Raw genomic sequence first — 22,470 nt, 5'->3', positions numbered from 1 at the left:
TTGGGTTATTTTGAAGGGCTTCAAGAGCAAGAAGCGTTTTACCGCTAGTATTTGTAGTTGGCATATGTAATGGTAGAAGAATGGACTGATCGAGTGAAACCTTGGATCTAGGAGGAAAAGATGCGACGCGTGCTTGTGTTTATTGAGGAGGTTGACGAGGATGTGCAATGGGCAGCTCTCCCTCTGTATACCTGGACCTCAACACATGGCACCCCAACGTGCAGTTGCAGGAGCATATCATGCAAATAGCTGTCAAAAGGCTAGGCTTGGAGCCGCGTTCTGAGTCACATTGAATAGAGAGAATGCAGACGTAATTCCAATTAGAACTAGTAGGTGTGTTACTGTGTAGATGGGTAAAGTATGAGAGGCGAGACCAAGATGGGGAAGCAGATGCGAAGATTCTATACGTTCAACAGCATTGCGACTTAAACCGTAACAATCAGAAGCAGATGTCGAGCAGGGCTCGATGAGAAGGTCCTGAGCGAGCTCTACTACCAACCATCAGCAAAACAAAAAAAAACAAGACTACACGATGCAGCAACAGCCAAACATATGGAATGACAAAATCGCTGTACTCCGCCGGAGCCCACCGCCCGTGCCGAAAGCTAGCGGCTCTATGGACTAGTTGACACGCGGTCAACGCAGACTAATACTAGGTATCCGAGCCTGGGAACCCCACCCACAGGCCCGCCCTGGGCTAAGCGCCGGACCATAGATTTGATTTGATTTGAATGTATTTAACGTCAACTGGAATCACTAAGATCAAACGACGCCGGATTGGTTACCGGACAGAACTGACCCTCTGCAAGGCTGACTACAGATCTCGGGCGCGGGAGAAGCTTCGTATGCTCCCAAGCAAGCTTGTTACAGAACGAAAAAGGTTGCTCGGTGTCATCTGGGACACTAGCCTGAATTTCATGACGCAGTGCTACGGGATGGCGACTAAAACCCGCAAGATAGCAAACGTGCTGCGCTGGATCAGTAGAGTCCACAGTCATGCCTCGCTGATGTCGGTGACGCAGGCAGTGAGAGCATGCATGCTACCACAGATGACGTATGTGGCCACAATCTAGCTGCCCAGGGCCAGCAAGACCAGCATGGACACACAGGGAGAATGTTCTTAGAGAGGATTTGCGGGCCGCTGTACCAGTCTATAAAACGACAAGCAAAAGAGAGTCTATACAGACTTGCGGCTTTCCCGAATATGGCAATCATCTGGTAGAGCACACTGCGGGCAGTAGGAATACGGGCATCGGCATGCAGACTACCCTCTGTGCCGGACGACAATTGACGGGGGCACCGATAAAGCAAAGGCTCTCCTGCCACACGCGATCAGGGACTCGACAAAAATGCTGCCAGAGCAAAAAGGACCAGCGGAGTCGCTGGCAGAGAAACTAAGCAAGGAATGGGCAGCCAGGACTCATCTAGGGCTGCCTAGCAAAGAATCACAGGATCAGGATCCGATATGGGCCTACTCAGATGGCCCACGCAGCAGTGATGGAGACACTGGAGCAGGCTGGGTTGTCTACTACTGAGGCAAAATGCTCGCATAGGGCAATGGCTCATGCGGCAGACACAAGATGGCGGATGCAAAAACGATTGCTGTCCTCGAGGTAGTTAGAGTTACCACTGAAGTCGCTCCCCCTTCCCCCCCCCCCCCCCCCTACAATCAGAAGGCCTAAACCTACGTGTTGACAATTTGGGAGTAGTAAAACGGGTCGGTCGGTGGATGCAGAAGCCAGGAACCTTGCAGCCCGCAATAGACGAGATCCGTCGTATCCTCGGAAGATGGGAAGGCGGATCCGACAACCTGGCCCTGGAAAAGCCAGCCTGCAAAGTGTATCAGGTCCCAGGACACTGCGAAGTCCCAGACAATAAAGCAGTCGATCAGCTGGCCAAAGCGGGTTACAAGAGGGAGGGTCTTCTGGCCCCAAGGCAAAAATGTCACCAACAACAGCAAGAAGATGGAGGAACGAAGCCTTGAAAGCAGACTTCCAACACTGGATAAAAGAAAACTAACTGCCCGAAGACCAGACATCTTGGTAGAGCGCTGGACTGGCCGAAATCATACGAGATCGGCTGGATGAAGCGGCTGCATAGAGGTGCGGTCGCCCGAGTCCTAGCAGCGCGCTCCGGACACGACGACTCCGAAGAGTATCACGTGAGGCTAAAAGAAATATGATGCCCAGTCGCAGGGTGTGAGCAACCCAAGACCTTTAGCCATCCGTGGGAGTGCCGAGGCAGCGAGAAGAAACTGGCCATGAGATTCAGACCAATGTTGCTCACAGGAGACAGGCGTTGCAGACGTCTGACAGGAAAACCAGACCCTAAGTGAGATCAGTGACACTAAGTGTGGCGTGGCGCACTACCCAGGTTAAGTGGCGTCGCGTACATGCCCCACTTATTCATACCTCTTGTGGCTGAAGATCGATGATGGGGTTGACACACTATCAGCATTATAAAAGAGGACGTAGTGTAGAAGTTTGTCAGCAACCTAAGTCACGGTTACCAAGATTACTGATCCTGATCTAGTTCGCCCTTACGTTAGGGTTAGCATTAGACATTAAGGGTCTTCATCCAAGGCCCAAGCGCTCGACCCAGAACATGGTAGTGATGGCCGAGATCCGCTCCTCGGACTAGACTTAGATAGAACAACACAACATCAACAATAGAGGGAGTGTGGAGGTACGAGTCTGGTTTTCTTTGCTACTTTTCTTTTGCATTCTTTCTACGCTTTGTTCACGGTTTTGTTTCTCTGTTGGATGATTGGTGTTTGATTTTGTTTTCGTTCTTTCCTTCCTTTCTTTGTTTTCTTTTTTTTTTTTGCCTTTTGTACTTTAACCACGGTAGAGTGGAAACGAGCAACAAGGTAACTTGGGAGCAATTGCGCTTCGCTCGCCAAAACTCTATAGTGAACCTTGCAGAGGGTTAATTTCTGTCCGGTAACCAGTCCGGCGTCGTTTGATCTCTGTGATTCCCGTAGACGTTAAATATATTCAAGTTCAAGTCAACATCAACAATCACTCATTCTCCCTTCTTTCTCTTCTTCACAGGACATTCAGTACGTCCTCCTAATATGTACTGTTAAAGTTTATCCCTTCAATAAATCAACTGATTCAACTTTTAAGATCTATTCTACACTAAGTGTGCCGTCAAGGGAGCATGGACTGACAATGAAGCTAAACCTTGTGAAAATGCTCGAAGCATTCGATGATCCACCGTATTGGAGTGAGGTCAATGCCAGAAGCGTAGGTGACTTCATTGTAGGAGCTGCCCTGCTCCTTGCATTTGATACGATTTGGCATGAGTGATATTTTGACCCTATTCCTCATCAGCTTCCTTAGAAGCCTGCTTGGCCAATCCATTGTGGAAAAAGTCGAGAAGGTGCCTAAGGACTACAAACAAGGTAAGGTCAAGGCTATGCTTTGAGAAGGAAATGTATGTTAATCGAAGTCAGATATGAGTCTCAGTATCTACAACTCATCTAGCAGTCAAGCCCTATCTAATAATCATCTCCCATGCAGAATGACATGTCCAGAGCACGCAGCTCTCCATCCACCTTGCAGTAGCAGCCTCCCAAATAGGTAAAGCAATCTTTGATATCTCTAGCAGCGAGCGCACTGTTGCGGTCTAGCTCAGCAACGGGTATGGCAACAGCAGTGCCAACAAAGGCGAGGAGGATGGTAACAGCCCAGGGTTGCATCTTTGTGGATTTTTTGTTTTCCTATAGGTTGGACGAAAGAGAGTTAGTTTGTGAAGACAAGAAGACTGGAAAAGAGTGGAAGGTAGAAAGAGAGTATTACCGAAATGGAGGGAGTTTCGCGAAGACTGTAGGTAAGGTGAGGTTGTAAAAGTGAGGAATTGGTGTCTGAATGGAGACTATGAGCACACGAAATAACAACTATCACAGACAGAGAAGAGGCCTTATATATAAGTCCGAAACCCCTGTAGGCTGAACCTCAACGACTCTCTACCTCTCTATCACTACTCCTTCACCGCATCGCAAGCGCCATATGAAGCATTTCATGGGAGACCACATAGAGGCCGAGGTGTCAGCTTGTAATGGCCAGGCCGATATCAGTGTGCCACTGGATCGTAATTCTCATAAATTCAATTGATTACGTATCATTATAGGTATCTACTATTTGCTCAAACTTCATTTGTGAGCGAAAGCTATCTATAGCCATCTTCTAGAAAGCAAGCCATTAACACATCATACTGACACATTCTCTCAAGTGCCAGGCCTCTCCTATCTCTACATCACTCATTAGAAACAGAGCCATAACAGCTTTCTTGTGCCTGTCAATCATAGCAACTAGCATAGCTAGGATTGTCCCTTTACTCTGTCTAGGACAACACAACAGAATCTATAGATACTCATACCGAGCACCAAGCACATGAATCAAGTACTCCAAAGAGTAGATGATACATGTACCAGGATATGTATACAACCTTTTTGGTGGCTGCTGCTCTGTACATGGTTTGAATCTTTGTATAGATCCTTACTAGAAAGTGAAATCAGGGATTTCAACTTCATCACTAAACTTCATGATCATTGTCATTTGTCAAGTAAAGAGCATAGTATTAAGCGTAGGTTTACCTGTTAAATGGCCAATGCACTATCCATGGCTTGCTTTTGGACTCGGAGCGTTCGGTGGATGATGTTTCGACCATTTGTATTCGTAGTCTCTACAATTATGGCTACCCTGTTAGCCGAGACGTGCAGTATTCCTAAGCCTATCCTTACCATTGCGTAGATTGTAGCTCCTGTGCAAGGGCAAGATATCTAGACAAGTTTGCGAGTTTCTTACTTTGAAAACGGATCGTGTTGGATAACTATTCATCCGAGACTCCTACCATCACCCAGTAATCTGAGGACTGCCCCCCTACACTATGAGATAATTATTCAATGTAGATTAATACAGGCAAAACTTGCATCATGGCATATTCTCATTCTATCATGGAAAACTTCCTTCTACATAGCCAATAACGTAGGTTCTAGCCATGATCTTGTCTCATGGCCAGGCATATGACGATGTTCAAAAGCGCAGATGTTTCTAGACATCTGTATTGGTAGTAAGTCTCCAAGGCTTCTTCTATTTTATTGATCTTGACTCGTAAACTACCGCATCCTATTTCTCAGAGTAATGGGTAGAACATTCTCATCTAGCATCAAGGTTAGGGTACCTTATTGACTTGCCTAGAGGCTAACATCACAGGCCGAGGAGGCAACCAGACACAGGCACACAGAGAAGACCATAGCATCGACGGGATATGCAGACTAGGGCAGTGAGGTGAGATTCCTTAGGTCCCCACACTAGAAACCATAGAGTTACTTACTAATACAGGCCCTTTAACATCTAGTAGCCTACGGCAGACAGAGTGGACTGATATGATGGCCCCAGCTCATAGTTACCTAGGCGGGATCGACTGTTTTTGAATCCTGATCCGAGGTTTTGCAGCTAGCCTTAGGCTTCCTACTCGCAGTCGTGCCCTGGATAGAAATAACATTGGTAGAAAGAGTAGTGCCCTTGACTAGCTCTACCCTTTATAACCAGGTTGTGATTTCTAAAACTTCAGTATTTAGTATCTTAGTTTTAGGTTTTGTAGTTTGTATTGTGTATTGTCCGTACAAAGGGACAGTAGCCATGACCACACTGTTTTGCAACATTGCAAAAACAGCTAATTAGTCTAGTAGACGGTCGATGGGCCGTAGCTAGTACTGGACTTGCCATTTTACCCTTGCTAACAAGCAAAGAGAAAAAAAGCAGTGGCGAAGTAGAAAGAATAAACAACATAAAGTTACCCATGGGATTCTATATCCTAAAAGCAGGGATGTGGCCTACATCCAGGAACTGTATCTTACCCTTGCCACATCTTCACCCGAGGCTCTATAACACACAAGCCACTTGACGCCCTGAGGGGTCAGTATATCTTGGAGCATTTATCGCATCCCCGATGATAAGATTCCGCCCCAATCCCGACTGCCTGACGATTCGGCCGGCTGGCTCAAACCCTTGTGAAGCTAACATGCAACCAGAGGGCTTAGTTGCATATTCAGACTGTAGTATGTACATTGCAAGCCTGTTATACCAAGAGATGATGGGATGTTAGCCTGAAAAAGGGCTGCTAGTAAATCGAGATCCTAAAATCTCCAACAGGCGCGATATAACAGGCAACTATTCAAGAGTTTGACATATATTCAGTTTATTGAGCTTACAGTACCACTGTCTTAATGCTACTGAACATTCAATTCATATGATGGGTATGGCAGAAAAGAGACATACGGGCCCGGATAAAGAGTGGGAAGAACAGTACAATAGGATGCCTAAACGATCAGAACTACCTGCTCAACTGTGCCCTTGACACCCCAACAACCTTGTAGCACAACACCCATCTTTCCATGTGGTCGACAGTGCCGTTTCATCGATTGCAGCCACCACATCGCGACCAGTGTCTGGGTCTGTAGCTGTGAAATGAACTCTCATGTTGCATTGTCCAGGTCCCAATCAAGAGATGCTGCCCTAGTAGCTCTATATTTCGCAGATACACTCTAGAAGCTGGAATGACGGGTAAGAGTGGTTGAACCTTCATATCTTGTAGTCTTGAGATTGTCGCCATCATGGAAATGAAGGCATCTTGGGCTTTGGGTGTGGCTTCAAAGTGAGAGACCAAGTGCTTATCAGGCACCTGTTAAGCAGGCAGCCAGCCATCAAGAAGAAAATCACTATAAATTTAGATCAGCCATGGTCTGAATGATAGTCTATGTGTATCTGCAAATACATAATGTTGTAGATGACATCTCTCTGAGAAGGGGTGACATTGCATCGGCTACGGAGCGCAATAAATAGAGCGTGACATACGCAACCTTGCTGGCAGATGGAAGCATAGTTTAGGACTCTTTTAGACAGCCTGAACACTGAGCATGGGGTCTTTCTCTTAGTTCAACTGTCGTGAGCTTAGGGGTTAGGGAGTTGGTTGGAACAAGCACATTCGAATGGTTGGGGAATCACTTGGCTTCCATCTCCCATCCATACATACCACACGTGTTAGGCTTATTTCTTGTCCCTGTCCTTCATTCACCAGTTTCTTCAGCAGCATCTAAGAAAGTTTCCTAGCTTCATTGGCTCTTTTTTAACGTAGGGCAAAACACTCCCTGAGTCCTGCTCAGAGAATCAGTGCTGTCCTGGGCCGTCCATGCATTGATGTATAAGCTAGATGTTGGCTGTGTGAAGAATCTGAACGTTGCTGGCCCATTGTAGCTGTTATAGGGATGAATCTCTGATATAGTCAGGGAATGTCACCCTCCACGCTGGATTTCACTTGTGCGCAGGAAAAGCTCGCATAAGTTCGGAAGATTTACAGTCCGAATTCTTGAACATGACATTCCTATTTAGATTATGTTTTCAATCAAGCAAGGGGCAGAACTGGGTAGGCAGGAGAAGGATGCGATAGGAAGGGGTAGGGAATGAGGCCCTTGCGCCTTGGTCATTTCATTACAGCTTGATATATCACGCTTGTGAAGCATGTGTCACAGCCAAGTATTCCTCGTACCTTTTTTACACCTTCAAGACAGAAATCGAAATAAAAACACAATCAACTATTTAAACAACCCAAGCTTTCGTCTATGCTCTTTCCCAGACGTCTGGACTACTACCTGGACATGTTCTTAGATTATGACCAGGCTTGCCACACACACCACAATGCTAAATCCCGGTCGCACAGGCCTTCCCTGACCACCACTCCCCAATCATTCGGCTGCTACCTGTGCATCCACACCCATTTGATCAATTCCTTGATTTCCTTCCCTTCCTCTACTACTACTATTACCCCTCTTCTCCGTGGCCGGACTCTTTTTGCACTCCGGCTCCGGCGCCGTCTTGGCATCTCATTCGCCTGTCCAAGGTCTTTGACCACATAACGAGGTGATATTAGCCTACACCGATGATAAACAGGGGCATCGCGCAGCCATCTCCTTTAGTCGCTTGAAAGACTGCAATCCATTCCCATGTTCTAGGCTGCGCCGGCTTTGGCATTCCATGTCTATCTATGCCGGTGGTGGCCATTCCGTTCTGAATTACACCCATCATAAAGCCAATCGCCTCAATGTTGCAGAAGTCATCTAACCATGTGCCATGCGTGCCAACTGGTGGCGTGTCGCGGTCGGCAAGCAATTGATCAGCCATTGCTTTTACACCAGGCAGCCGGGGCTGAAATCCTCGTGAGTCTAGGTCTAGAATGAACTGGAAAATGTTCTATTCCTCAAGATCAGATAGTCGACACGCGACAGGGTTGAATGTCCTTTTGCCGTCGGTGCAGCCTATGCTCAGAGATTCTATGCATGTTTGAACACTCTGTCAGTTGAACCCAAATTTTGTGCTAGTCTCTATGTATCTCAGCAACAAATTGACATGGCCATCAGTCAAGGCCGCCCTTACCACAACCTCCCTCGCTGCTGCCGACCTTCCCTGGCTGCTACCTGCTGACGATTCCACTCTCACCCGGGTCTAGGTAGATCAGGGTCATATTGAGGAGGTTGACGAGGACGTGCAATGGGGAGTTCTCCCTCTGTATACCTGGACCTCAACACCTAGCACCCCAACGTGCAGTTGCAGGAGCATATCATGCAAATAGCTGTTAAAAGGCTAGGCTTGGAGCCGCGTTCTGAGTCATATTGAATAGAGAGAATGCAGACGTAATCCCAATTAGAACTAGTAGGTGTGTTACCGTGTCGATGGGTAAAGTATGAGAGGCGAGACCAAGATGGGGAAGCAGATGCGAAGGGCAGTAAACCTTGCAGAAGATAAAATAAGGGACACTGCTGACTAGTACTTTGGATTCCTTATTCCCCCTCATCTAACAATCAAGTCATCTTCGATCTTAATCGGTGTACTCTGTATTACTTGCAGGTCCCGTAACAGAGTGTATCTTGGGATAAGAAACCAGGGACAGGAGGGTTGGTTAAGACGTTCGATGAGGGCCCTTCCTCCATCTTCTAACCAGACAAGCCTACCTTAGCATTCACAGGTCGCTCCTCCTGCCGGGTCCAGACCCCAGGGTGCCTAAGGAGCCTGACCTTGGCTTCAGGGACACAAGATACGAGGCCGGTAACTTGGAACAGGCAGGATAGGATGCAGGAAACAGCGCTTGCCGTAGGACTAGTGCCAAGAACAACCATGTCGGTAGCATCATAGGAGGCTGCTAGCCATGCACTCGCCGTGTAGAAACTGTTTTCTTTTCTGTTAGAAAGTCTAGCCCAGTAACGAAAACAAGGAAAAGAAATAAGGCTCCCAACTCCACGAACAACAGCGTGGTTCATTCGGTCGTCACATACACTCTCCCACCAATAAGCTGTCCTAGTTTCTCGGGGTTGTGGATTGGATGGCAGACTGCCCCTGCGAGTTGGGGCTTCGCCCACTCTTGAAGTAAGGTATACCCTACCCACCAACCGCCGCCGAGGTTTGATAACACAGCGAGAGCCATAGCTATGACTTCAGCAAGTCTTGGGTGCGTTGCTGTAGACAGGTTTTGGCCCAAGGGGCACTGGCTCCGTGTTGAGACGTGAGAGGGGGTTTTCTCGAACGTGGGAGTGCCGAGCTACAACTTGCTTTTCCTTGCTGCCCCCCTTTTGTATTTGTTCTACGCCCTGTACACTGTTTGGCTTGTTGCTTGTTTTCTTGCTTCTTTTTTAATATTTGTACTTCAACCACGATAACTTGGGAGCGATTGCGCTTCGCTCATCAAACCTTGCAGAGGGCCAACTCTGTCCGGTAGCCAGTTTGGCGCCGTTTGATCTGCGATTCCCGTAGACTATAGATATATTCAAGTACAAGCTCAGTTTACACGCGGTTGTCGCAGACTAAAAGCATCAGGTATCCGTGCAGGCAGCCCCCCTAGCCTAAGCGCTAGATCCTAAGAAGCCTCAAAATCTAAGCGCGGTTGATCGCCCAGGAGTCACTGGAAGATGACATCAACCAACAACTCTTGTCTGAAACACGTCGTCGTATTACTGCGAAACAACAGTAGGTAGACGTAAAATAGTGCAGCGACTTGCACAACGACGCAAAAGTTTTCCCCTAACAACTTGTTGCGTGGCGCGGTATATATGTTAAGTGGCGTCCCATACGTGCCCCACTTATCCGAACCTATTGTGGCTGATCACGTGACATGATTGACACCACAATACAAAAGGAATAGTTCCAGGACGTAGCATAGACTTAACCCCTTTAATAAACCAACTGATTCAATCATTAAGATCTATTCTACAGGTTATGAGCCTGCGTTTCCCAGAACAAATGGTAGGAATATCGATCCTAAAGATGTAGGCGTGGAAGCAAGTCCCGCCTCATGAGTCAGTTCACGACGATGAACCTCGACACAGACCCCGATTTCGGCGCCATCTGCAGGACCAGGAGCGTTTCCATCTTCCCATTCTAGACCGGTTCAACAAGATCTATTCTGCGGACCCGAGAAATATCGATCTTAACGATGTAGGCGTGGAAGCTAGTTCCGCCTGACGAATCTGCGGGGAAGACAAACCTCAACTCAGACCCCATTGTCGGCGCCGTCTGGAGTATCAGGAGCGTTTGCGTCTTCCCATTTTAGACTGATTCAATAAGATCTATTCTGCGGACGCGAGAAATATCGATCTCAAGGATGTAGGCGTGGAAGCTAGTTCCGCCTCATGAGTCAGTATGCGAAGACAAACCTCAACTCAGACCCCGTTGTCGTCGCCGTCTGCTGTACCCTCAGTGTTTCATTTCGGCCTTCCCACTCTACTACCCGTGGTAGAGCACACTCATTTCTCTCTCCTCTGCATCACGTTGCCACTCTTTTCTGTGCATTTGTCTCAATTTTCTTTTCATTTCAAATCGCACACTATGCGTATTTTAGATACTGGTTGTCAGCCCATCTTTACTTCGACTGATGTCGTACACCACCGCCGCAAAAGATTTTCCTCTCTTGCCTCCCACCTTTCGTCCAGGCCTCTTCAGAACACTCAGCATTCTCACCATGAAGACGGCCGGATTCTTACCAGCGGACAAGGCCGCCAACGTCAAGAGCACGGCGGCATCAACGTCCAGTCACAATTTGGAAACCGTCACTTCGACTTGGATCGTTACAATCCCTAACATCAGTCGATCGTGAGCGAACGAAGGGTCTACCTACGGTAGAAGGGGGGGTGTTGCGTGGCGCGGTATATATGTTAAGTGGCGTCCCATACGTGCCCCACTTATCCGAACCTATTGTGGCTGATCACGTGACATGATTGACACCACAATACTGTTGTGGAGAATCTGACCCTATTCGGTAGAATGTCGGATAATCACACGATTTATATATGGTTACCTGTCCTGAATAGCATGTAAAAACTTAGTTCTCTTAATAGATAACCTAATTTCATAACAGGTTATGAGCCCGGTGCTTCTACAGCTAAGAACACCTCTACAAGATCTAAGAAGTTCGCTTACATCGCACACATATCAGACAACTGATATCCGCCGATAAAATCGGAACAATCTAGATATATCCAAACCGAATCCCTGAAAATCTGTGGACAGATACACGCGTCAAGAAAACAACGCAACAATCGAACACAACGGCACACATTCGGCAAATCAACCAACCAACAAAATGAATCCGGAAACGCCATCGGCTCCAGAAAAGGAGATACAGGCGGACCTTGCGACACTGATAATGTCGTTAAGCCAGGCGATCAAATCGTCTACCACTTCAACCAACTCCGATCAACAACCGAAAACGACGGCAAGACTCCTGGACCCGACAATAATCAAGAGTACAAAACTCACAGACTTAAACTGGACCAACTGGTCAACCAACATGATCAGGAACTTCAAGGGTCTTGGGATACTGTATCTCTTCAAGGGCCTTGAAGAAGAGGAGTTTCTAAATGCCATGGACGTAGAAAAAACGGACAGAGAAAAGGCTGAAGACGAGACGGAGGCCCTGGGCCTGATTCGTGCAAGCCTAGATGAAGAAACCCTTGACTATATCGACGGTGCACCCAACGCTAAACGATGCTGGTCAATGCTACGGATGAGATACAAAATATCTACCGACCAACAGCACGCAAAGCTGATCGAAAAAGTGTTCCAAGACATGGAATGGAAGGAAGGAGACAGAATGTTCCAAAAATGGTTAAAAATCCAAAACAAGTTCGGAGAGATCCCCAACTTCGAACATCTATTGGATGGAACAACCACAGCCTGCATGACAACCAGGCTCATCATTCATCTCTGGGCAAACCGCCTCCCTCGGAGCATTGCGACCATTCTCGAGAGACACCTGAAACTTTCCCAAGGGAAATGGACGGATATCATGTACAAGATCGATGACGAAATCGACTCCCTTCCCAAAAATTTTCAAAAGACAAGTTCGAGTTCTGCTTCAAACCAGACACGACCCGATCAAAGCCAGCAGCGGTCAAAGACCAAATGTTTCTTCTGCACAAAGCTCGGACATCGTGAAAGCGAATGCAGAACAAAGAAGACATGGGAGCGTAGAAACATCACCGCGAACATGAGTCTAATGGACGAGAACCAAAGTAAGAAAACCCCCAACCATTGGATCGTCGATAGTGCATCCACACACAACTTGACAGGCGACCTAACCAAAATCTACAGTCTCCGAAAAATAGACCCCATCCCAGTGTTCTGGGGTGGCCTTAGGCTGGACACACGAATGGTTGGGTTGGCAAAGATAAATGTTGGGGGTGCTTACATAGTCATAAATGTCTACCACGTTGAAGGGTTGAACCATAATCTTCTGTCCGTAAAGAAATTGTGCCGAAAAGGATTGGAAGTAACTGCAACTGAATCAAGAGCCTTCATCAGGCGAGGTCGCAGATACACGAATCTCATCGAGAAAGATGGGCTATACACAACTCCATGCGTAGAAACCGAGAGACCAGTGGCAACACAAATGACATATGAAGAAGCTCACGTCAAGTTCGGCCATGCAGGTGAACAGAAACTGAGGAAGATTCACCAACAATCGGCCGATAAGGAAACTTGGACCATCGCTGCGAAACCAGACAATTTTCACTGCCAAGTCTGTGTCAAAGGAAAAATCACGAAGATAAATGGCCATTCCCACAATCTTGCGAGCCAAGAGCCCCTGGACCTGATTCACATGGACATATCAGGACCTCACCCTACGGCTGTCAACAAGGCACAATACTACATCATTGTAGTAGACGACTCATCCAAGTACAAATGGGTTTTACCGATTCAGCATCGCCGAGATGCCCCAGATGTACTAAATGACTGGAAGCGACAGATAGAACTTAAAATGGGAAAAACAATCAAGGCATTCCGAACCGACAATGCACCGGAACTAAAGAAATTAACGCTCCGATGGCAAAAGGATTGCGGATCTGATGCTCAATTTACAATCCCAGGTACATCGAGTCAAAACGGAACAGCAGAAAGGGCAATCAGGACAATCAACGACTCGACTCGCACAATGATACTCGACGCTTCGATGCCAACCATGTTCTGGCCATATGCTGCGGTTCATGCAGCATTCATCGCAAACAGGGCAAGCATCACAGAATCCAAATCTCCTTTTGAACTTTTCTTCAGCATACCCCGAACGCTACTCACATCCACAGGTGGGGATGCAAGATCATATTCCACAACGCACACGACAAGAACCCGAACACCCAACAAAGAAACAAGATGGATGCTCGAGGCAGAGAAGGAATTCTACTATTGATCGACGAAAAGGTAACTGGGAGATACGTCTGCTGGGACATCAAGAAGAGAAAAGCATTCATCACGGAGTCATTAAAATTTTTCGAGAGCAACCCAGGGGGCTCACTGCTGGACGAAATCCGGTCAGAAGATGGACAACTGGAACCTTCCAGGAGCCCAGAAAACGACACAAGTAACAAACACACGTCGAATGTTACGACCGGAACCACAAGTCAAGAAACCAGCGATGAACAAACCTCCGCCATCATTGACACCGCGCCAAATGACGAAGAAGAACATAATGAAGAGGAACGTGATGAAGATGAACCAGAACCCCAGATGGACACAACGCCCCCAGATGGAGACAATCAAATGGAGGATATCGTGAACGAGGAACCCATAACTGCAGACATCCAAACCGATCGGGAACACGAGGACACACAGACCATGCAGACAACACAGACAATGCAACGAACGGAAACACCCATGGACATAGACACACCGGACAACATTCAAGAGAGGATCAACAGGCAGCTCCAAGACCTCTACACACGCGGCATCCTGAAGAGACCATATGCACAAATCCAACAGAGGGGAGACAAGAGCGACGACCCTGCGGCAAAAAGAATCAGAGCCATGATGACAAAACTTGCCGAACGCGAACCAAGGACATACGCAGAAGCCGTGAACCACCCGAAGCTTGGAACGGAATGGCGAGAAGCCATTGAAACAGAAGTCAAAACCTTGCGCAAGTTTGGGACATGGACAGAGGTGCCATACAAAAAAGGCATGAAACTGATAACGACAAAATTTGTTTTCAAGATCAAACCAGGCATAGACGACCAACCCAGGAAACTCAAGGCTAGGCTGGTGGCACAAGGCTTCAAGCAGATACGGGGCTTAGACTTTCACGAAACATATGCCCCAACTCCAAGACAGGCAACGACCAGAATATTCTTCGCCCTGGTATGCACGATGGATCTGGAATGTCACAAGGTAGATGCGACAAATGCTTTCGCACAAGCTGAACTGGGAGAGATGGTTCATCTAACCCCACCACCTTCACTTCACAAGAACGGAGTGGTATGGAAGCTCAACAAAGCCCTATACGGCCTCAAGCAGGCGTCGTACGCATGGCGAAACAAAATAGCACCCTGTCTGGCGAAACTTGGACTCATCCAATGTCCAGAGGACGAATGCATCATGATCGATCCAAAGAAGGGAATCATGATCCTGATTTACGTCGACGACATTGCGGTTGCGGGTCCCAACAAGGAAACGATTCAAAAGTTCATCTCAGGCCTCGCGAACATGATTGGAATCAAGGACATGGGGGAACTGAAGACCTTCTTGGGTCTCGAAGTATCACGAGACAGAGGAGAGCAGAAAATGTGGCTGACACAAACACATTACATCAACAAAATGGCAGAAGAACTGGACATGACAGCTCATAGAGCTCGCCCCATAGGCGCTCCGATTGGCTCCTGGGACGTACTGGAACAGAAGCAACCTGGAGAAAAGGCTGCAGACAAAGCAACTTTCCAATCAATACTGGGAACACTAATGTACCCGAGCGTTATGACCAGACCAGACATCGCCTTCGCCACATCATCTCTATCACAACATACCTCAGATCCAGCCGAAAGACACCTCGATGCAGCCAAGAGGGTGGCGAGATATCTACGTGACACCAATAGATACGGCATTGAGTTCACATCGCCGCGCCGTGGGGGAACGGATGAATTCTTGGTGGGATATTCCGACGCAGACTATGCAAACTCGAAAGACAGAAGATCCGTATCAGGCATGGTCTACACGTTAGCAAACGGCCCAATACACTGGAAATCTCAAAAGCAACGAAGTGTGGCTACCTCAACCACCGAAGCTGAATACATCGGATTCACTCCATGCGCAAAAGAAGGAATATGGCTGAACAGATTGGTAAACTGGTGCTTAGAACAGTTGAAGACGGCACCAAACATCAGCCAAACCGCACAGCTTATCAAAGTGAAGAACAACACATTGATGTACGGAGACAACCAAGCTGCTTTGAAGATTGCTGGGAACCTGGGAGCCAGTTCCAAGACTAAACACATCGACATCCAATACCACGCCGTCAAGGAATGGATTCGTGATGGCAAGATAACACTGAAATACGTCACCACCGACAACATGCTAGCTGATGGATTCACAAAACCACTGATAGCCAGAAAGTTCAACACCTTCAGATCTCAGATAAATGTGAACCCTGCCCCAGAAGCCATACACCGATCGGACATCGAATAGTGCAGATTCTGGGGGAATGTTGTGGAGAATCTGACCCTATTCGGTAGAATGTCGGATAATCACACGATTTATATATGGTTACCTGTCCTGAATAGCATGTAAAAACTTAGTTCTCTTAATAGATAACCTAATTTCATAACAAATACAAAAGGAATAGTTCCAGGACGTAGCATAGACTTAACCCCTTTAATAAACCAACTGATTCAATCATTAAGATCTATTCTACACAACTCTACGAAAAGGAGATCAACCCTAAGCAACCCTATGTGTTTCAGCGAACAGACAACACCCAATACCAAACACAAATACATTATCGGCCAAAAGGAAATCCGCAAAAAGCATCTGTAAGCAGTGCATACAGAATGGTCAGCCTGCTAAGGAGTCTCAAAGCCTGACAGCACGCTTTCGAGGGGCCCCAAGGGTACAGTCGCAAGGCTGATCCTACCCTTGATGAGGAACTTCGAAGCACAATGTGAGCGCGAGGAAGGCCAAGAGACGGCGGAAGTCGTCAAGAACATGATCCTCTTGAGAGCGCAGGAAGCTGTGGATTTCGTTCTGGCGAGACGCGAGAGGGGCTGGAGCAAGGGGCCCGCGAGCGAACCCGCAAGAAAGGTCCTGGGTAGGCCGGGAACAGCCCAGGGTGAAGCAACGAGCCCTGCGCCTAGCAGAAAGAAGGCCCCCTCTTTCGCGGAGATGATGAAGAGAGTCGCTCTGAAGCTAGCAGACGCACAGGGTGCTGCTGTAAGAGCCAAGTCTTGTGAGGCTGCCAAACAGAGCGGCGAGTGGCAGACTGTCATGCGCTGCAAGGCAGCTGCGAACGCCCTGAGCAGGCGTTTCTCACAGCCAGTGGCCTGCCAGGACAACAGAACCCTGGTAAGAGTTAGCGCTGAAAACGAAATGGGCAACTGGGAAAGTGTCTTGATGCCAGTTAGACTTGGGGAACCAGACCCTGAGCTCTGAAGGATGTGTAGAAGACCAAGAGTGGCTTTGCACTACTAGCAAACAAGGACAGTTGCTTGACTCTGGTAGAGAAGAGTGACAAAACCAAGAACTACGTCTGGCTAGACGCCGATGTAGTGCAAGCAGTGAATACAGATGCCTACCTGATCGGCCCGTTCGAGCGCCGCCTGAATGGGGTCGGCTGAGCTGTAGAGGTAAGTAAAGAGATCACCAGTCACCGCTTCACACAGGCAACACAGGTTGCCCCAGTCTACATGATCCCAAAGACCCGAGGAAACAAGAAGACACTCATAGTCAAAATTCCAGTAGTCAGTACAAAGGTCTCCAGACAGCTGAGGATGGGCTCTAGGGTCATCCCAACATGCCATCTGGCGGAGAAGCCAAAAGCAACTACATAATGCCCCCGCTGTCCCAGCTGGCATTGTGTGAAGAAATGCCCCACGGCCCAACTGCTAGGAGAGACGTGCAGTCTGGGAGACACAACAGAAGTTGACTTGTGAAAAGAAGAAAGCTTGCCCAAAGGCGGTCGGCCCTGGTGCCGCTCCGGACCAGATGGTGTGCATGGAGGTCCAGACGGAGCTCCAGCAAGGTATGGCGGCAGAAGCCCAGGCTGCTGCGGTCCAAGACAAAGGGAGCCCGCCCCAGGCGACTGGGGGCAAAAGAAAGACCACTAAGCCGGTCATCCTGATTGATGAAGGGGAGAGCTGTAACCATCTACAGATCATGTGTAGCTTAGGCTCCGCCCTCGCCTAAACACCACACTCTATTCCTAGCCCCAGCCAAAGATCACGAAGAAAAGCGTGTTATTATCTGTGGAATATTGCCCACTTCTTACTAGCATAAAAGACCCTGACTTCTGGACTTCGTTAGATAGCTTTAGCTCTTTTCCCTTCTTCCCCCATCGATTTCATCCTTGGTAGAGCTGTTATACAATTGTCCTTCCTTGTGTTCTGTCAAGTCTTACGCTAGCAGTGAATAAATGGAAAACCAGAAAGCATTGTCCAGACTGCCTACTTGCTGAGCAAATAATTTTATAGTACATATTCCGAAGATGTACTGAGTGTCCTTGAAAGAGAAGAAGAGGGGCCTGTCTCTTCTTCGCTCTATCTTGTCTATCTAATCATTGATTGGGGTGCGGAACTTGGCTGATTTAAATAGTCCTCACCCAACTGTCCTGACCGAACAAAAGGCCTTGGAAGAGGCTTGGCGAGGGCGTTTGAATGAACTTGGTCAGGTCAACAATCCAGTAACCCCGACTCAGATTACCGGCAGGATATGCCTATATAGTATGTACTTGGCGTGACTTTATTATAGCCAACATTCATCGAGAGGGAACTCTAGTTCATTAAGAAGATGATTGGTCCGCCCACGCCCATCAGGATATCTACATATCAGTACTTGGATCGGAGCAGGGCTGGCTAGGTATTCATCTAACACCAGGCAGGGAGGAATCCTGGCACTTTTAACACAGAATTGATTATCATGGGTCCAGTCACTGAATTTCAGGGAGCACATACGCTTATTTCTGAGTCACTACTTGTATACACTGTACCCTTTTACTATTAAGATCACATCTCGATCGATTTGGCAAACTCATTGATATCCTTTTTCACTGACAGCTATGTCTAGGATGGAATTGCTTCAACCGACGATGGAGCGTGGGCTCCACGCCTGATATCCTAAATGCTCCCATCTGATTCCGCCAAGCTAGAACTGCTGCATCGTTGTAGCTTGTATCTCACTACCTACTTATGAAATTTAGCTTCGGTTCCAAAAAGAAAAGGCCGCTACATGCTCAGTAGCCCACTGGACGATGGCGTAACACAGAGTGAATGGCGCTTCCAATATCCAATCATTGGCACGCCGTCCCACCTTGACGAAACTACACGAATGTGGCACGCCGGAAAGAATCTAAAGGTAGGCAAACAGGCTTGCCATGGCAGGTAAAAAGTCCCCAGAGCTCAAGTGGACTAATCCCCTAAAAAGCGTAAATGAGTCCATGAGTTACTGAAGAATCGATCAAGCAACCGAATACTGCAGTGTACTGGGATAACATACAAGACAACTCTCTCCAACTAAACGAGCACCAAGCGTGGAAATAAACAACAATGCTCCTCTGGTATGAGTGACACCGAGCTTGTGTAATGCTGTCACTAAGATGTTGATAGAGATGGAGACAACGACACTTGGTCAAATCTCTTGTGTTAGATGGGTTGTTTCGAACTTACCTATATAAAGGCTAGCCGCCTAAGACCCTTCATACCTTCGTAGGAGATGGCAATCCTTGGTAGCCGGTAGTCATGAAGCCACTTACTGCCTAGATGCCACTCAAAAGCAGGTAACTAGACAAAGGATTGCATGCAATATTGGATCTACTAGAAGCTCGAATCACTAATACTTACTGCAAAGCTAAGTGAACTCCCACTCTGACCAATGGAACCGTAGTTTTGTATGTGTCGGAGCAGACGAGAGTTGTAGCCATTGCGTTTCCCAATAAGCTGTAGATATGGATAGAATTTATCATCTAGATGATCATTGACAATGTGGCTAGTGCACCCTGCATTTATCTCACAGACCTTGCGGTAGCACAATGTTCAAGACTCGAAAACACGTGTTGTTTGTTAGAGCTATGTTGTGTATTCTTGAGTCAGGAAACCTTGAAACTACCTCCTGTGAGTAACATGGATGGCCCTGGCCTCCCTTGAACATATGATTCCTGCGTCTTAATGGAGATGATAGCGGTAAGGTAAACAAGTTATTCATGTAGTAAAAAAAGGTGCCAAAAGCGTTGCAGATGTAGAAAAGTGCAGAGAGAGACCCTGCTTCATAAGCCCATGTAATGGCCGAAGGCACAAGAGGTTTCACAACTACCCCAGATGTTTTCGATGCGCTGCTTTCCCTCTCTCCCTGATAATTGGCACTATTTGGCGGTCCCTAGACCTAACCACACAACACACCTACAGTGAATGGATAGCAAATATGTGAGGACGCTATTGTGCCTCAATGTCCTGGCTTGACAACGAGGATACTCTCTCTCAGCGGTAAGCCACAACGCCTTGAGCCTCTGAACATCCAAGACAACCTAAAGGCCTTGCATACAACCGACTCCATACCAAGTAGTAGTTGCTCGCCCCCATATGTCTGCTGCTGTGGCGCTCAAGATTCAAGCTGCAAAATGGGATTCCTACTTGCGTTTCCTGGGAGCTGCAATAGTGAAGAAGCTTCTAAAGGATCGTGTACCTATTCCACTCTTCCTCACTGTGCTGTCCATCGCTGAGCGCCTAGTGCTCTAGAAATAGCATTGGACTGAGAGTATTGTATTTGCGGTGACATATGTTGTATTATTCGAGCTGGTCTGGGACCAAGTTCTGAATCTCTCCATGCATCATGCTGTGTATTCACCCGATATTATTCCGAATAGCGCTGGACCTAAGTTAGGGTTACCAGGATTGCTGACCCTGATGTAGTTCGCTCAAACGTTAGGGTTAGTATCGGACATCAAGGGTTCTTCTTCCAAGGCCCATGTGCTTGATCTATAACATGGTGGTGATGGATATGTAAACCGGCTGAGATCCGCTCCTCGGACTAGACTTGGATAGATACAGAACAACTTCAATAATCACTTATTCCTTCTTCCTCTTCTTCACAGGACATTCAGTACGTCCTCCTAACATCTACTGTTAAATCTCCACAACATGTAGAGATTTAGCCACTAAGCTGGTTGGAAGCGGACCGTGGAGAGCACTCCGGTTGAAGTCCAGATAAACTGATAAGAGCATCGTTCCTATCAGAAAGGTCGCCATATAAGAAAAGGGGTAATGAAACTTGGGAGTGAGGGAAAAGATAGAACCGGGAGGAAACTTGATGGAATTACCGGACCTATATTCTCACACGACATAGGGTTAACACAGCTATAATTTCCACGGCACGTGCACGTTGATGTGCCCCGCTACACTCACTGTTACGTCGTACACGCATGGGTTCTTGTGGTATCTAAACATCATCAACTATACAACAGCTCGATGTGCTGTCTCCATTTCATCATCAGCGAACTGATATCCAAACATTAGAACCCTTGAAATTCCATTTCCTGACTTTCTCGCTTTCATTGTTTAATCTTCCACTTCATTACCCTTTTTCATTGCTCTGTACAACTCCCACCCCTGCTGTTGGTGTCCATATAAGCAATCTTGACGATGATGCTTTGAATGCTTTATACTGACTGTGCCTACTTCTACAATAGAGTCAGACTTGAAGCAGCTCGGCCATTTCAAAGCAGCCATAGACCTTTCTTTTATTAGGGTTACTAATTTCACATCGTTCATAGATCTCTGCTGATATGCACATTAGCCTGAGGATGTCAAAACACCCCCCCATTTTTCACTGGGATCGACCAGGATGAGTTGAAGATGAGCATCCGACAAACTAGTTTGCCCATCATATACTTCACCACTGCGAGTTTCCCAGAGCTTACAAGGGAGCTCGAAAAGCTTGAGAAACATATAAATTTCGACATGGACAACTTCAAAATTCATCTTTCTCTAAAAGCCGACTTCGAGGAGTGGTTTGACAGCAAAACATTCTCAGGTGATACAGATAATAAGATCTTCCATGCGTTTCACCAAGAAGTACGAAAAGCATTCAAGGCCTCTGAAAGAGCTCATGATGGCTGCCAATCTAGCAGTGCTAGGCTCTGTGAGACACTTGACAAGTACCACGACTGGTTTCGCTTTGAAGAAGATAAATATTTGTCGCCTTATACGTCCATCGTTGGACCCTCAGGTACAGGCAAAACATACTCTGTCTCTCAGCTTGCTGTTCAACATGGCAAATATGTCATTTACCTGAACTTTGCTCCAGAGAGAGCGAATGGCTTTCCGCGCAGGTCATCTTATGCCTTTCTCATTCTAGATGCCTTGAATAACGCAGGTTCCAGGAAGCCCTCTAGACCAGCGGGCAGCCATAGAATGGAAATGGTCCCTAATAGTTGAGGCACTTCTGCATCTTGCCAGACTGGCTCGGACGTTTGGAATTGGCCCTGCACACTTTTTCAATTACCAAACTGACCAGGACTGTGGAAAACAGCAGAATCTTATCGCATCTAGCCTTCAGTTCGCCATCTATAAACCCCCATTCCTTCACAAACCAGGTCCAAATGATGACTGGAAGCCTTTTGATACCTACTGTCGACATCTATTCACGAGTGCTGGGCATAAGGTGAAGCGGACTACTAGAAGCAACACTTTTATTTCTGATAGCTCTACTCCCCCCCTTCAATTTGTTCTCTGTATCGATGAGGCCCGGAATCTTTTGACTGGCACCGCCGATGGAGAACCCAATTTACTAAGTAAAGAATCAGGTCTCTCATTCAGTTAAGCTAGACTCATTGAACTCTGCCTATCGCCACACTGAGTATGGATTTCAGAAGCTTGAATTTGACAACGAAGTGCCTATCATTGGTCTGATGGTGTGTCTGAGGGGCACAAATTATGGCACTGAAGTTCGAGTG

The 22,470-nt window shown here is 47.3% G+C and overlaps 2 protein-coding genes across 2 annotated transcripts; both read left to right on the top strand.

Annotated features, from left to right (window-relative positions):
- Positions 1-11,013: 11,013 nt before the first annotated feature.
- Positions 11,014-16,001, top strand: HOO65_021167 (Retrovirus-related Pol polyprotein from transposon TNT 1-94; the record flags this gene model as incomplete). Its single annotated transcript, XM_071006266.1, has 4 exons — positions 11,014-11,144; positions 11,562-12,565; positions 12,917-13,533; positions 13,605-16,001. 4 exons carry the CDS (start codon positions 11,014-11,016, stop codon positions 15,999-16,001), a joined length of 4,149 nt encoding a protein of 1,382 aa, XP_070861805.1.
- A 264-nt stretch (positions 16,002-16,265) lies between these two features.
- On the top strand, positions 16,266-17,714 carry HOO65_021166 (Vegetative incompatibility protein HET-E-1; the record flags this gene model as incomplete). The annotated part of the gene is made up of 5 exons (XM_071006756.1): positions 16,266-16,345; positions 16,400-16,874; positions 16,973-17,137; positions 17,192-17,269; positions 17,418-17,714. The coding sequence occupies 5 exons, from the start codon at positions 16,266-16,268 to the stop codon at positions 17,712-17,714; spliced, it is 1,095 nt and encodes a 364-aa protein (XP_070861804.1).
- Between the last annotated feature and the right edge of the window lie 4,756 nt (positions 17,715-22,470).

Source organism: Ceratocystis lukuohia (assembly GCF_044167205.1).
Source record: "Ceratocystis lukuohia strain C4212 chromosome Unknown Supercontig2_pilon, whole genome shotgun sequence".
Lineage (NCBI taxonomy): Eukaryota > Fungi > Ascomycota > Sordariomycetes > Microascales > Ceratocystidaceae > Ceratocystis > Ceratocystis lukuohia.
This window is presented reverse-complemented; position numbering and strand designations above follow the sequence as displayed.